Source organism: Lampetra fluviatilis, chromosome 14 (genome assembly GCF_964198595.1).
Source record: "Lampetra fluviatilis chromosome 14, kcLamFluv1.1, whole genome shotgun sequence".
NCBI lineage: Eukaryota > Metazoa > Chordata > Hyperoartia > Petromyzontiformes > Petromyzontidae > Lampetra > Lampetra fluviatilis.
This window is the reverse complement of record NC_136288.1, coordinates 9,912,504-9,929,369: the sequence shown is the minus strand read 5'-3', so window position 1 is coordinate 9,929,369 and position 16,866 is coordinate 9,912,504. Positions and strand designations below refer to the sequence as shown.

Genomic DNA, 16,866 nt, shown 5'->3' with positions numbered 1-16,866 from the left:
CTTCCCTGAAGGCAAACACCTTCAGCGAGCGCGATGCCGATCACACAACGCGGTTCGAATTCGACCCTCGATCGATGGCTGCGCCATCGCCGCACAGTAAGTCCTTACTTACTAATAACTCCTATAATTTTTCATTGTTGGAGGGGTTGCCCCCCCCCCCTACCTGAAAATCCTGGCTCCGCCATTGGAGGGGATGGAATCGGGGCCCCAGGAGCGGTGGCGACCGCACGCACGCAAGGCATCCAGCCCTACGCTGCAGAAGCCCTGGCCCTCAGCCTGCCAAACGGTTGACTTGTACAATAGGGGCTGTCCATAAATGACGTCACGCACCTAGGGGGGAGGGGGTCAGACATTTGTGACGATGTGTGACGAGGTGGGGGGGGGTTGAGAAATGTGACGTGACATAAAAATGCGCAACTTTAAATAAATATAGACAACACGTTCTACTTAATTAAATAGACTTTTAATAAATATTTTCTCCTGCAACATCAGAGTGCAGCCGCACATTAAATACGCACTACAATGACAATAGTTTAAAGCGATTTGAAGCATGTTAAAAAAAAAAATTTGGGGGGGGGGGTGGGGCAGAGCTTTGTGAAGTCATATTTGAGGGGGGGTCTGACCTTTTGTGACGCTGTGTGACGAGGTGGGGGGGGGGTCAAAAATCGTCCAAAATCGCGTGACGTCATTTATGGACGGCCCCAAAGACACCGGTTAACGCTTAGCAGTGTCGCTCGATCGCGACCCTGCCATTACTGTCCACTAACAACAGAAACATTGTTGACGCGTATCAACGTGGAACGCGAGGGCTCTTGTGCCAAGAAGGGCAACTGGACAGCGTTCTAATGAAGGCAAGACTTGGTATTGATATTCTTGGGTTTTTTCTGTAAAGTCACGTAGGTAAAAAATAAAAACTAAAATTAATAAAAGTAAAATTAAAATCACGACGTTTTGGAGGCAACACAAGCTTCCGTCTTCAGGTGGAACCGGAAGCGTGTGTTGCCTCCGAAACGTCGTGATTTTTATTTTACTTTTATTAATTTTAGTTTGAATTTTTTACCTATGTGACTTTACCGAAAAAACCCAAGAAATCGAATCCTTGCAGTCACGAAAGCTTCAAATCTAGAACTTGGTATTGATGTTTTAGAGCCGAGTGAAGCAAGATGTAAAGGTATTGGACACCTTGCGGCCGGTGGAATGAGATGAATCTTTTCAAGAGGGAGAACGCTCATGAGCGGAGTAGGACTGCCGCTACACAAACAGGCACCCAGCTCTCTGTTGGGATATTTTTGCGGTCTCGTCAAGGTATCGCATGTGACGTTGAAATGTGAGCCGTTCAACATTTCCATCATTCAAGTCTAACGTTCACCCACAGCTGAAGGTTGTCCTAAAACTAACTCACGGTAATCCTGAAGAGGCGTTGCTGCAATTTTTTTCCCATAGAAAAAAGTATTAACGTCTCCTTCTCTTATCCGTATCTCTGCATAAAGAATGAAAGTTATTTTTACACAACGCATCAGATGCACAGCCTTCTGGCAGTGCATCTTATCAACAGCATCGGTTAAATGCATGTTTTATCTAAAATGGGTTTGACATTCAGCGTCTTTTATGAGCAGAGTCGGGCTAGCTCGAACCAATGCTGGCAAACTACCCAATGTTTATCGGCACGGTCTCTGCCTGGAAATAAATGGGCCCTAGTTTGATGCAAAACTCTAGGCAAAACCTGGTGTGTCCGTTTATGCCTCTGTTTGGGGAGCGGTGGCGCAGTGGTTAGCGCACCGCTCTGCACACCCGAGTTTGATTCCCATTCACAAACAATAACAGTGGCGAATATTTGAACTGGTTCTGAACCTACCCTAGGTCGACTCAGCCTCAAATGGGTTCCTGATGTGGTGTGGAAAACATCAGCAGGATCAGAATATTTATTTCAGAATCAGGATATTTATTTATACTGGAGGAATCCGATGAGATATCAAGCTCTTTTTCACAGTTGTCCAGTCGGGGCGGGTAAGAACGTCACAACAACAAACAGTACAAAAAGCACGATAGAGCTGGGGAAACAACAGGCGGTCGAGCGTGGTGCAGGCCACAACACCCTCTTCATCGACACTCACCGACAGCACTTGCCCCAACATTCCGTTAAAGGCTACGACGGGGAACCTTTGTCTTTTGTGCGCGCGCGTGTGTAGAGTCAGCGCTGGAATGCCAGGTGGGCAACGGTACGGCGGGCCGGCACGTCGTCGTGGTGTACGTGGCCGGCCGCGGGCTGGCGCGACACGCCGGCGGGACCCACGTGTTCAGCTACGCCCTCGACCTCCTGCACGTGAACCCGACCAGTGGCAGCGCCGCCGGTACGACGAGGGCCGACGCCGCGTGCCGCATGTCCTCTATCTCGCCCGGCGGCTCCTCGTGCTGGGGCTCCGCTAGGCTCCGGGACGAGCGCCGAAGAGCTCCCGTTGTATCTTCTTGGTTCTTTCGGTAAAGTCACGTAGAAGGGAAATAATAAAATAAAACATTAAATAATTCTCACGACGTTTTGGCCACAACGCAAGCAGCCATCCTCAGGTGAAGACCAGGTCTGTCGGGGAGACATTCAGACGCTGTCTCCCCGACAGACCTGGTCTTCACCTGAGGACGGCTGCTTGCGTTGTGGCCGAAACGTCGTGAGAATTATTTTATTATGTTTTTTTATTTTATTTTATTACTTCCCTTCTACGTGACTTTACCGAAAGAAGCAAGAAGATGAATCCCTGCAGTCACGAAAGCTTTAAATCGCAAAGCTCTCATTGTAGTCTGTTACTGCGCGGGGGAGGGGGGAAGGCTAACCAGATCTAAATCGTGTGGCTTGACGATGACGTAAGAGATTGGTGATAGAAAGATGTTGCATGATTTGAGCATCTTGGCAAAAGACAGATGAAAGTTGAAACAAATCAAGAAATGTACAGCGGACACCTATGGATCATGATGATGATGATGAGATCGTGTTACCATATCACTCCTATTCTCTCCACCCTGCTCTGGCTTCCTGTAAAGTACTTTAATATTTTTTATTCTTCTCACGTTTTAAGGCCTCGAATGAGTTGGCTCCTAAATTTCTCACCGATCTGCTCAAGTTCTATATTCCACTGCGAAAACTTAGATCTCCACAACTTAACCTTTGCGTAAATTCGCTTGGAGGCCTTGTGCAAATTAATTTTTTTCTAATGGAAAACCGAGTTTATTATTATTATAATAAAAGATTCGGGGGTTGACAGGGCGATTGGGAAGTGCTGCTCGATGGCACACTTGCCACACGCTCCCTCGGCTATCGCCACCAGATTCACCTGCTTCAACCGCTCTGTACCCCCAACGCCTCCAGTCTAACACAACGATGGTGGTTATTCAAGTTGCCCCATAGTATCAGGCAACCGTGGCGACTGTGTGCGTAGAGTTCAATGCAACCTGTGCTGCACAGATGGGGCATTTCAGTGGTTTGTTTGTAACATTTATTCAGACTTTAACAAATAACAAGAAAACCACAAAATTATTGGCAGATGTTTTCATTCATAATTTAAGTTGCAGACTGCTGTCAGTGGCAGATGCTGATAGGAAACTTCTCAGTATTTAAGGAAGTGTATAATTCTGAGGCGAAATAAAAAAACAACGACCAAGCTGATATAGCAAACGCGACGTGTGTCACAGTTTTGCAGAAGTTGCAATGTTGCAAACATCCTCTAGGAGACTACTGAAAGCCGCCCGGAGACTCAGTGCCTCTAGAGCCAATAAGTACGCTTGATACGGCTGTCTAAAGCTTCTTGTCTTCCAAATCTGACAAACGACCCCCAGGATTAGACACGACTAAAACCAAGGATGAGAGGTGTTGTTAACTCTCACCGCTTCGCTGGGCAAATGTGTCCCCCTTGTTCAGGCAGTCCTGAACTCATTGCAAAAATTATATATTGTTATGGCAGGGACCAGTCTCTTTCATAGGACACCAGCTATTGACTTTCCACATAGCGATACATAATGTATGTACCTAGGATGGATGATGGGCTGATATGACTGGGGTTTGAACTCAATCACGTCAAGGTGCCGCAGTGGTGAGATGTTATCTCGCTTTCCTGGTATACAGGAGGTCGTGGGTTCGATCCCGACCCTGACACCTGTATTTTGGGAGTTTGCATGTTCTCCCCGTGGTCGCATGGATTTTTCTTCAGGTCCTCTGGTTTTTCCCTCCACATTTCGAAACATGAGTTGTGATTATTTGGCTGCTCTTATAAATTTCCACATGATAAGCCACTTCGTTGAGCTATCATTTGTGGGCCAGGTCGCTTCTGTAAAAAAGCTATGTCGCTCAGTGGGCCTTACCTGGTCAAATAAAAATAGTTTCTAGTTTTTATAATGCATGTCTGTGCGTGTGTGTGGCTTTGAGGTTAACACGTTCCCTCGGAGTGGGCAGGTAGGAACTTGGTTGAACAGCTTATTCGTGCACGACAGACAGACAAATAATCCCTGGTGGGTAGTGTGGAACCTGTTTTTCCTACCTGTATTAATGAAATTGACTCAGCACGTGTGGCAATAACACCATGGGCTTTTCAGGGAAACATGTGTAGTGTCCTAATTCAGAGACACTGGTAGGAGGGGTTATCCCTCTTATTTATTCCGGCTCTCACAGCCATAGGGGATAACTCCATACTGGGTCGGGACAGCCAACACGCTTCCAGACCCACAGCTTGAAGAGGCTAAGACCACGATGACGGCTGCACGACGAATTCCATTCCCGATGGCAGCAGCCCCGACTGTGAGTCGGAGCTCGCCTTTTATTCTGCCCAGCGTTGACAGGCTCCGCCCTTGTCCACGCCCCCTTCTGGATCCCCCAGAAGGCTCCGGGCTTGGCCCACGTGTCCAACTGGTAGAGCGGGCTGCTACCCCTTATTACGTTGTCGACCAAAATCCCAGCGCCACGCGCTACAGTGACTCATTCAATATCACTACACATGTATCAGAGGTGATGATGTGCTGGGAAATGGCCCTTCTTCACAGCACATAGAGAGGCCTGAGAGGCAGAGTGAGTAAGAGATGGAGACTGCACTGTACACCGAATAACACCACGTGGCGCTGATAAAACATGTTTTTAATGAAAGTTTCCAGAGGAACCATCTTAAATCGGCGCGTGAAAACAGTTACCCATGAGTAGATATCGAGTAACAGAATCCCTGCAGAAATAAAAAAAAATATTTGTATTAATAGTAAAAAATATCAAAACTTGCTAGCACATTGCAAGTCAGCAGCTCCTGTCCTGTGGATAAACGTGTCCCTGCCATAGGAATGTGGAGTTTCCACCACTGGCCCAGGGCTGTAAACGGAAGGTGAGCACCACCAGTGCTTGGACGAAGGCAGCCTCAATGCCGTCTTATCTAGATTTCTAAATCACCTTATTCGAAGGCACTTTACAGCAATTATAAAATTGTACGCAAGATGACAGTGGTTTGAGAAAAAAAGAGTGGGGTTATTGAGAGCGGTGGTGTAGATTTGGTGACAGTAGCACATGCGGGAGTGGTTAAGGAGGTGTTTGCAGTAGGCCTGGTCGTAGCTGGGGGTGGCTGAAAGCTGGGGGTCGGTGATGTGTTGCGGCAACGCATCGGGAAGACAAAGGGGGCTGGCCAGGGGCGTGCGCTCGCCGAGGCTGCCGCGGGCGTCGTGTCAACGTGTGAACGTGTGTGGTGTGCCGCCGGCTGCAAGGTGGCACCGGCGTGTCGGTGTCAGGCGCCGGTTTCGGCACGGACGCACGCGTGGACATGGGAGGCGTCCCTTGCGCAGTTGTCACCGTGACACCAAACCACATCTCCTGCCTCAGCCCCCCGGTGAGCGATGCCTCCAGCACCGCCACACCACCAGCACCGCCAGCACCGCCGGCACCACCAGTACCAACATCACCAAAATACAAATATCCCTCGTGCAGCCTAAGCAAACTGTTGGGGCAAGTGCTGTTAGCGAGCAGCACCTATGAAGGCCGGCACTGTGGCACACGAGGGGATGGGTGGCCAGCAACCATGTCCAAGCCGCCTCTGTGTCTTCAGTGGCGATGTTTACACACTGCACAAAGTACTCATTTAAGGCTGAGTCGAGCTAGGGGAGGCCGAGAACCGATTCAGATAATCGTAGTTGGTGTTGGCCATGAGCGAAAATCGAACTCGGTTAACGTGCTAACCGCTACACAACCGCTTCCCAAGCACCACCACCACCAGCATCACCAACACAAGCATCTGCACCACCACCAATTGCACCACCAACACTTATCACACCGCCATCATCACCAGCACTAGCACGACCAATCATGCTCACCCACCATGCCCGTGCAGACGTAGTGACACCGGTTATTAAACTACAAGCATCTTAACAATCAAGTTTTATGCGATGTACATGTGTTCATGGTACAAAACATGTATTTTTTACGTTTGCATTTCTTTAAGGGAATAAAGCATCTGTACTCAATTGCAAACAATGAGAGCTCAACGTTTGAGCTAAAAGGTCTAAATGTATTTAGTCACCAACCGTTGGCCAGTTCTGCACTGCACTCAGAAAGGCAGAACGTTCCCGACAGCTACACAAAGCAGTGCCCTGCGGCAGCCTCCGCGGCGCGAACACCACACGCACGCACACGCGCCTCCCCGCTCACGCGCGTGCGCGTGGTGTTCGCGCCATCTAGCACAGCGCGAACACCACACAGCCCGCACTCTCCGCTCGCAGGAGCAGCGGCTTTTGGCTGGCCATCGAACAAAAACGGTCACTGCAATCGCGCGCTTTCAGATGGGCTCCTATGGCCATCTGGAACGCTCTTCCTTCCGATATAAGGATGCTACTGGAGTGATGCGCTTCAAATCATCGAGATTAAAAACTCATTTCTTTTGAAGTGCTTTTTGTGTTAGTTTGTTGTCCTTCCCCCGCATCTCCGATTAGCACGGTTGGCTGTGTAAGGTGCAAAAGAAGTTCGACATATGTACGTACTTATGACCTCCCCCCCCTCCCATGCGGCCGTCTCCCAGGGCTCGCCCGGCGAGGTGAACGTGATGGTACGGAGCGGCGGAGTGGAGACCGCGTGGACAGGAACGTTCACCTACGTGGGAGCAAGCGGCGCCGCCATCACGGCCGTTTCACCTTCCGTCAGCGGTGTGGCCGGTACGACACTCGCACACACGTCCACACATGTGCTGCACACATGCGCATCTATGCAGGTGGAATGTACAGGTTAGAACGTGTGCGTCGTCATAAAACGCGGGACACACGACAGGTGAGCGCAGAGCAGATGGCTTCAGACCGCACGCGCGGAGAAGAATGCTCGGAGCAGAGGGCATGTGTACAGCGGAAGGGCCGGTGACACGCGGTTTGTACGGACGCACGTGCACGCGTGCACACACGCATGTACAATAACAACAGCAGCAGCTGCCACCGTTCAGCACTGAGTGGCGGTGACGTCACCACAGCGTTTGTGTCAGGCTAGGTGCACCTTGAGGCCACGTGTAGCGTCAAACACTCACTGGCAGGTCCTGAGATAGTTCCAGGTGTTAAGGGTGAACTGATTGGGGTGACATAACACACACACAGATCTAATGGGGAGGGGGGGGGGTGGGCAAAGCCTCTCTCTAATACGCCAGGTGGAATCTCGCTGAATCAAGCTGCATACCTGGCAGGTCAGGTAATGATCCATGTCACAGATGCGCAATGTGTACATTTGTTGCATCTTCGTTTCTTGTTGATCCATAGCGAATCGGCTGAGCGTGACAATTCGTCACGCGTTTGAATCCCTTAGAGCTGGCAGTATGGATTAGGCTTCTGAGTGCTGTTGTAGGCGCCGGTGCTGGCACCGATTTGCGTGTCGTTAATCTGTCCATGACATCGGCGCAACACCTTGCCGCAAAGCGCCAGGCCGCGGCGTTGTGTACGGGTTGACTGTCGGCTCTTGGGCACTGTCGTGCGTGAGGATCGTGGTGCAATACCGGAGCAGAGACCACGCCAGGTTGTTCCAGCATTACCTGGAGCGTGCGTGCGATGCGTTTGCGATGCGGGCGATGCTGCAGGCCTGTCAATAACCCCGCGAAGTTGAACTCGCCTGTCAGGAGGAGTGTTTGGCCATCTGATTGGTACGGCGATGCGTGGCACTCGTTTTCCTTTTCTGATTTCATTTCAAAGTAACCGTTATAATTTATTACGAGCTTTATACCTGGAGTATGGGGGGAGTGGCGGTGCAGTGGTTGGCGCACTGAGCGCCGAAATCGGTGAACAGAATTCGATTCTCGGCCGTGGGTATCGTGAGTGGCAAGTGATATCCACATCGCTCCTGTGCCTCCATGCGCTGACTTTGCACATAACTTCCATGGCTGAGCCAGCATTGAGAGGCCTCCATCCCGTAGTTTACTGACAATCGTGTGCATAGCACGTCTGGTCAGCGTGGAAGAGTAGGTCGAATACCCTCTAGAGGCGTCTTGTGGCAAGCATGCAAACACACATGCTCTGATAAAGTATGCGTTGTCTTTGAAACGGATTGGCCTACACTAGAGACAGCCTTCTCTAGGGCTTTGTCTCACCAATAGTCTTAGACCCGAGAACGGCAAAAGGCGATCGGCACAAAGGCAATGGAAGTATCAGAGCACTTACAGCTTGGGTTGAGCAGCTGTATCATGGGATGTTTGCCACAAGTACGTGCGGTTAATGTCGACTTGATTCCTTTCCAAAGAGATCTATTTTGTGTTTGAACATCTTAACAGATACTCTTTGGTTCTTTCGGTAAAGTCACGTAAAGTCACGTAAAGTCACGTAAGTGACTTTACCGAATCACGACGTTTCGGGCGCAACCACAAGCGTCCGTCATGATTGTATTTTATTTCATACCCACGTGACTTTACCGAAAGAACCAAAGAGTATGGATTCCTGCAGTCACGAAAGCTTCAAATCAATCTTACCAGATGTTTTTAGTTGGCCGATCGACCAAAAAGCCAAGGGGCTGATAATATTTTTTTTTACCCTTCTATCTGGCAACAAAACTGATACCTTTTTTACAAGGAGTCATGCTTGCATAGACCACAATACCTGCAGTCATAATGCAAACAAAAAATATAACTCTGATAATGTATGCACTGTCCTTGAAGTTGATTGGTCCACACCCGAGACAGCTTTCCTTAGAGCCTAGTCTCACATGGGTTGGACCAGATGACGCCTTTTGGCATTATGACTGCAGGTATTGTGGTCTATGCAAACATGACTCCTTGTTAAAAAGGTGTCAGTTTTGTTGCCAGATAGAAGGGTAAAAAAACAATTATCATATTTTTTACTGGCAAATGAGGTTCCAATGGTGTAAAAGCCAAGGGGCTGTTCGCTCGAGTGTCAGACTTGTCGCTGACGGTGGCTATACCCGCTCACTGCAGCTGTGCCACAACGGCACGCGGGATTACTTGCCGCGCTTGCGTGCGGAGCGTCCGACATCACCGGCAGATCGCATCGCGCCCCAGATAACGTGAACGCGCACGGGAGCGAACGTGGGACCCTACGCGTGTTTTTATGGCCCGCGATGCGGTGCACGGCACTGTGCGCCGCTCATCGCCTCGCAGTGAACGTGTTGTATATGTCGGGTTATGAAATTTTGATAAAAATAATAAAAATTAATAAAAATGTTGTTAAAAAAGCGTAATTCGCATAAATGATGCTAAAGTATATAATTATATGCATAACTTATGACAATCACGGAGATAATCGTATTAATTTTTGCGAATGCGTGCAATTATGTTAATGTGTGCAGTTATGATAATTAGGCTTAGCTTCGTTATCCAGAGTTGTATCAATCAGGATAAAACGCATCTCGAGCCAAAAAGCAAAGGGTGCCGCCGTGCGGCAACGAAAATCTCATCGCTCGTCCGCGCTGCCACGGCACCCACGCGCCAGCCACGGGGCTCTGATGCTGGCGCCTGGGCATTGCGCCTCTAACACTCCCTCCGCCGTGTGTGTAACCCCCTTACCCCCCCCCCCCCATTCGCACCCCCCCTCTCCACACGCACACAGTGGAAATATCAAGAAAAAAAAATATTCAAGCAAAAACCTCCTGCGATGTCACAATATTTTCGGAACTGTTGCCGATCTCCGCCGGCTGTGTTACGTGAGTGAGTAGAGAGCTGAAACGTCTCTTATCTGAGGGCGTAGCCGAGACCGCTTGCCTGCATTTTGGCACAACGTTGCCCTGTTTGCCGGCACACGGAGGTTCTCACAGCTGACAATAGCGATTCACAGTTGATTTCGGGTTGGGCCGCGTAATGATCTGGCCAAAACTTGAGAGAGCCCCCACCACTCGGCACAGTCGATCAGATTAAATTGTCGCGTGTATAAGCGTGTTTAACAGTGCGACACAAGTGTTATTGATTCAGCTCACTGGTTAGTTGAAGAATGATCCTCACAACCGATGTACGCAATTATAATATTGGCGGAAAAAAATTACATATTTAGTTAACTAACCGTTATGGGGAGGATATTTAGCTAATTTGTCATTGCTTCAGTCACTTTTAAGGATTGCATTTTCATTTAACGGTGAGTGAGCTGAAACAATAACAAATTGGCAAGCCGTTAAACGCTTGTACAAGTGACAAATAGTTTGTTACGGTACATTGCAATGTATTCGTATGGTTATTGTAGTGCGTCTGTCTGTGTGTGAGCATTATTGCAGGGTTGGTGTTGTGCTAGGTGTGTGTGGAACGTGTGCGCAGAGCGTGTGTGTGGAACATGTGCGCTTGTGGTGCGCGTGGACCGTGTGCGTGTCGAGTGTGTGTGGCGCATATGCGTGGGTGCCTCCACTAGAGAGAAATTGAGACGGTATTTGGTCTACTCCTCCGCGTTATAATCAGATGTGTTCGAAGAGGAGGGCATACCCACACTTGACCCACCGCACGTGACCTGCCGATAGACTCAACTGCGGTTGAACCCATGCATTCTGCCGGGTGGACAGAGGTAGTGGGGTGGGCTTGAAAAACTCGCCACTCTCATCGTTTCGAACCGCGGCTCCGTGAGATAGAGTCGAACCTGCGCTCTCCAGACCGTGAGGCGAGTTTGCTGCGTGTCGCAGCGCCGTGACGGTTCGTGTGCGAGTGGAACGCGACGGGAGGGTGTGTGCGTGCCACCGTACGGCGTTACCCAGGAGGATCTCTGCTGCACCTGAGCGGAGTCGGGCTTAGCGCCGGTAACCGCGGCGGCATGGTGACCGTGGGGGAGGCCGCGTGTCCGGTGCAGCGCTGGACAGAGACCGCCATCGACTGCCTCCTGCCCAGCCTGCCCCCTGCCGTGTACCCCATCCACGTGTCGCTTGGAGCCTGGGGATACGTGCCCTTCAGGTGAGGGGTGGCTTGCCACGTGTGGATGTGATCGCGTCGTGCACTTATCTCTCCAAGGAAATCCTCGGCAAGTCTGATGGTGCGTTTTACAGCAGGGCCCTGCGTTGGGATGTTTGCCCATTTGTCTAGTAAGGAGTGCTTTTTGCTTGGGAGGAAACTGGAGTGCCCAGAGAAAACCCATTCCATTTAAAAATCCATTGTGATGCAGTGGCGAGATCCCTCGCGATGTGTGCAGGAGGTCGTGGTTTCAATTCCGAGCCTGACGCCTGTATATTTGGAGTTTGCATGTTCTCCCCGTGGTCGCGTGGTTTTTTTTCTCCGGCTCCTCTGGTTCTTCCCTCCACATTTAGAATCGCGTTCACCACGCGTTTCAATGATTTGGCTGCTGTAAATTTCCACGTGATAATCCACTTCGTTGAGCTATCATTTGCGGCCAGGTCGCTTCTGCAAAAAAGTGCGACATGGCTTAATGGGCATAACCTGGTAACAAAAAAAATAGTAAAAAAAAAACGTGTTGATGACGGCGCCGAACGTTTGGTGACGGAGCCGAATGTTCGGAGACGGGGCTGAACGTTTGACGACGTGGTTGGGCATTGTCCCCCTCAGCCCTGGCGTGAATTCCACCGTGGAGTTTGTGCTGAGGGTCGCGGACGTGCAGCCGCGGGGCGGCTCACTCTACGGCGGCACGCGCGTGACCGTCACGGGCGACGGCTTCAGCTCCAACGCGACAAGCAACAACGTGACCATCGGTAACGCGCGGCAAGCGCGCCTCCTGCTTCTCGCTGCAAACACACGGACGGCACTTCAGCTGACCGCACACCCCGCGCACACAAGACTCCCTCTCTCGCGGGTTCTCACCTGGTTAAACTAAATAAACTTCAAGCGTGCTTCTTCCCAGATGCAAATGTGAGAGAGCAGAATTGGCTAAATACTCAAATACAAACTCTTTGGTTCTTTCGGTAAAGTCACATAGGTAGAAACATCAAATCAAATACAACCTGGATTCTTTTTTTGGGCGACAAGAGTTCAAATGATAAGCATGAGAGGCCAGAAACCTGTCTCTTGAGCCACATGCTGGTGACAATGCACCGATTTTCCAAGAGTATAAAAATGTCACTTATATAATTACACTTGGGAAAGTAATGTTTTAATTATGACGTGAGTTGTTGTTATTATTATTATTATTGTTTATCGCTATTCCACTGGTTTACTTAGGAGAGCCTGACTAGGCCTCATGACTCTTTCTCAGGAGGGTTCTGCCAAGTCTTTGCAGTCGGGGGGTGATGGTTACGATGTATAATTCCAATTGAGAATTGCCCCAAAAGGGTTTCAGGGCTTTATTAAATGACCTTTTATTTGCAGTAATATTACAATAAAGTTCAACACAATGCAGTGCTGTCAAACACTATGTGCTGTTGTTCATGGTGCCACGGTGGTGAGATGTTCACTTCTTCGTCTGGTATACAGGAGGTTGTGCGTTCGATCCCGACGCCTGCTGTATATTGGGAGTTTGCGTGTCTCTCTCCCTATGGTCGCGTGGATTTTTCTCCGGGACCTCCGGTTCTTTCCTTCACATTAAAAATCAACATGCGTTTAGAGTATTTGGCTGCTGTCCATTTCCACGTGATAAGCCACTTCATTAGACTATCATTTGTGGCCAGGTCGCGCCTCAGTGGGGCTTACTTGGTAAAATAAAAATAGGTTAGTTTTTAGTTTAGTTCATGTTACTCCAAGACGTGCTTTTATTTAGAATGTCCGGTGGGGATTGGTTCATGTTTCTTTGTCGATGTTAATCACAAATGGCATTCACGAACAGCGTGCATTGTTTTTATCTGACAGTTCACCGCAGCGGTGTGATGTTTATTATGCTGTAGGTGATTCTAAGACAGATGCAGACTAGGACACCGATACTAACCACTCGGTGGTGTTCCCCTCCGTGCCCGGCTCTGCCAGGTGGCGTGCCGTGCGTGGTGCTCAGCTCGTCGTGGAGTCGACTCGAGTGCCTCACCCTGGGCACCGCCATCACCCACACCGTCACCAACCGGGGCATCCACCGCAGTGCGTTGCACCACCACTGCCATCACCCACACCATCACCACCACCGCCACCACCACCACCACTGCCACCACCCACACCATCACCATTACCACCACCACCACCCACATCACCACCACCATCACCATCACCACCCACATCGTCACCAACCGGGGCATCCACCGCAGTGCATTGCACCACCACTGTCACTACCCACCCCATCACCCCCACAACTACCACCATCACCGCCATAACCCACACCATCACCATCACCACCACCACCACCCACACCATCATCACCACCACCCACACCATCACCACCACCCACACCATCACCATCACCACCCACACCATCACCATCACCACCCACACCATCACCACCACCACCATCACCACCCACACCATCACCACCACCGCCACCACCCACACCATCACCACCACCGAGAAGACCCTAAGCTTCGTGCGGAGCGACAGACTGGGTAACTTCCACACAGAATTACGCAGCCAATGAAAAGATAATTGCCGCCCGATTTATTTGGAGTGAGACCTCTGCTGTCAAACCGGAGCTGGTCATAAGCACACTGCCCAGGTATGGGAAACTCTCTCCACAACTGCTCCATCACCAATGGGGATCTGAGGGGGTGGAGTGTTTGATGGCACAAAATACCCATGCAGGTGCTTCGTTTCCGTGGGATTGATGATGATAAGACCCCACCTCTTGGTGGCACACTCCAGGTTCAGCAGCATCGCCTCCAACTCCTCCTCTGAGTGAGCAGCAATCACCAGATCATCAGCATACAAAACACGGTTGACCAATAGGGAGCCATTCCTCGACCGCACCCGGACATAGATCAGCCTCCCATTGTATCTGTACCATATGGACATTTCTCCCGTACAGCCATGGAAAGCTTCTCAAACTACGTGCTCAAAGATGATTTAAATAATGTGGGAGCCAGAGAACATCCCTGCCCACACCTCAAGGTGAACAGGGAATGGCTCTGACTATACTATTGGCCACGTAGCTTTACCCGTGGCTGCCCACCATCATGAAGGTCCTTAATCATTGTTAGCAGAGAGTCAGGGACTCTGAAAATATGAAGAAATGCTCACAGCCCTGGCCTGTTGATGTTATCATAGACCTTGACCAGGTAAATAAAGCAGAGATGTAGGTCTTGCTAGAACTCCATACACTTCTGCTGTAGCAGACAGAATATGGCATCCATGCAGGACCGCCCTGGTCTGAAACCACATTGGGGCTCCACAAGCTACTCCTCAGCATACCTGACAAGGTGATGTTGAATAATTCTTGCCAGGACGTTTCCCAGTACACTGAGAAGAGAGATGCCCCATTGCCACCACCACCACCACCACCAACACAAATTCCAACTGGGTGACATGAAAGCCGAGCATAGTCGATGAATCAGAGCGGATTCCTGCTCAATTGAGCATTGAGGTGGTGCTCATCTGTTTACAGCCTTGAGCCATCGGTCCATGCAAGGGGATGAGCAGGAATGACGCTAACGGGGCTGCGTCGCCATCTTATTCTTTTCTACGATGGGTGGGGAGTCGATCAGCAGGGACCGTGTTGTCTCATCGAGGTTGGTGAGCAAGTGGACGGCCGCATGAGCAGCCTCGTGGTAAATACGTGCAACGTTGCCGGCGAGCAATCGAAGGAGGCAACGGCATCCCTCTGCTGCTCACTGAACTGTGCATATCTCTTTCGATTTAAAGCTTTCGTGACTGCAGGGATTCATCTTCTTGGTTCTTTCGGGAAAGTCACGTAGAATGGAAATAATAGAAGACAGACCTGTTCTCCACCTGAGGACGGCTGCTTGCGTTGTGGCCGAAACGTCGTGAGAATTATTTTATTATGTTTTATTTTTATTATTTTATTATTTCCATTCTACGTGACTTTACCGAAAGAACCAAGAAGATGTGCATATCTCACTCAGCTGTGCACGGCTGTCTCAGTCGAGTGGACTGTGAGTGCGCACGCATGCTGTGTGCTGTTACCATGTGGGCCACAGGCCTGGGCGAGGGCTACGAGTGGAGCGCCCCGGTGCTGGACGTGTTCGTGGGGGACACGGTGGTGTGGCGCTGGTCCTCGCCGCCGTTCCTGCAGATCGCCGGCTACCGTGTCTACAGCGTGGCCAACGCCTCGGCCTCGCAGCCCGATGGGACCTTCGCGAGCCCCGTCGCGGCGTCCCTGGCGGGTAATTCGCCGCTCCCTCCCGCTTTCCTGCCATTGTGATGCCGCCTTAAAATATCGTCCCAGCGGAAACTTTGACGATGGCGCTTCCCTGCTGTTCGCGTGGCCGCCGCCCAAAACATTCGGCAAAGATATCGTCCGCACCGTGTGCACGAGTTAGATTTTTTTCCATTTAAAATAAAAATTTATTTAATATTGCACTCTGAGCCTGAATGCACACAAGTCAAGCACAGACTTTGTAGATTCCACACAGTCAAAATGATGAATGTGTGTAAAAGGCATGCCTCAATGAGTAATGCACATTCGTAGTGCAAGAAAATATCAAATTAACTCTAGATTTGAAGCTTTCGTGACTGCAAGGAATCATATTCTTAGGTTTTTTCGGTAAAGTCACGTAGGTAAAACATCAAAATTAATGGAAATAAAATAAAATAATTTTGATGTTTTACCTACGTGACTTTACCGAAAAAACCTAAGAATAAAATATCAAATTAAATAATGCTGGGTCCTCTATTGTAACGCTCCAGGCTTTTTTTGATAATACATCTCTTAGATGGCCCAGAGTTTCCTGTCACCTGATGCACTGTTCCTCATGGGCAGATCTAGATCGACACTTGTTTGGCATGAATTACTATTCTTGGGTTTACACACAGCGCGCATCACCCCCTACTGGCAGACTAAATGCACGTTTTCAGTCGCCTTGTGCCCACGGATGCAGCTGCCACTGGGTGTTTCCTTTGACATATTTGAGATAAGATGCAATGGATATGCTCTGAGATGCTAACGTAGGAGGGTGCCTAATCAGAACTTTTTTTCGTGCTGATGAATGGGAATCGGTGGTCAGCTGTGATTGTGGATGTAACGTCAGTTTCTCGCCTGCATGTCATTTGAATACGTAGCTTGACATGTTGGCCGATTTTACATCATTGCGTTCATTGAGTGGGGTGTAACGTTCCATGCCGAGTCGTTGTACGAATCAAAAGGGGGACACATTACACAAAGTATTTTTTTTACAGGAATATAATTAATTTCAAAGACAGCTTAAGCATGACTAAACGTATTTCAATAAGTGATGCAGTTTCCATCACTGTACCACGTGTCGATATTTTTGTAAAATCTCCAATCACTGAATCAAAAATCAATTACATGCACCCGTCTTTTCTCAACACAGCTTATCGCTTTGTTACATGAGCAGTCGGAGAGCGTTATGGTGTTGAGGTTTTGTTCTGGATGTGGTAGTGGTGGTGGATGGAGTGGCGTGAGGGTATGTTCGTG

General features: G+C 49.6%; 1 protein-coding gene across 1 annotated transcript in view; it reads left to right on the top strand.

Moving 5' to 3' along the window:
- Nucleotides 1-16,866, top strand: part of LOC144935857 (fibrocystin-L-like) — a 159,296-nt gene that overhangs the window by 61,709 nt on the left and 80,721 nt on the right. Inside the window, 7 exon segments of the mRNA XM_078862684.1 lie at nucleotides 2,190-2,351; nucleotides 5,722-5,843; nucleotides 7,026-7,158; nucleotides 11,156-11,348; nucleotides 11,955-12,097; nucleotides 13,302-13,406; nucleotides 15,410-15,595. Coding sequence (XP_078718810.1) covers nucleotides 2,190-2,351; nucleotides 5,722-5,843; nucleotides 7,026-7,158; nucleotides 11,156-11,348; nucleotides 11,955-12,097; nucleotides 13,302-13,406; nucleotides 15,410-15,595 — 1,044 coding nt within the window.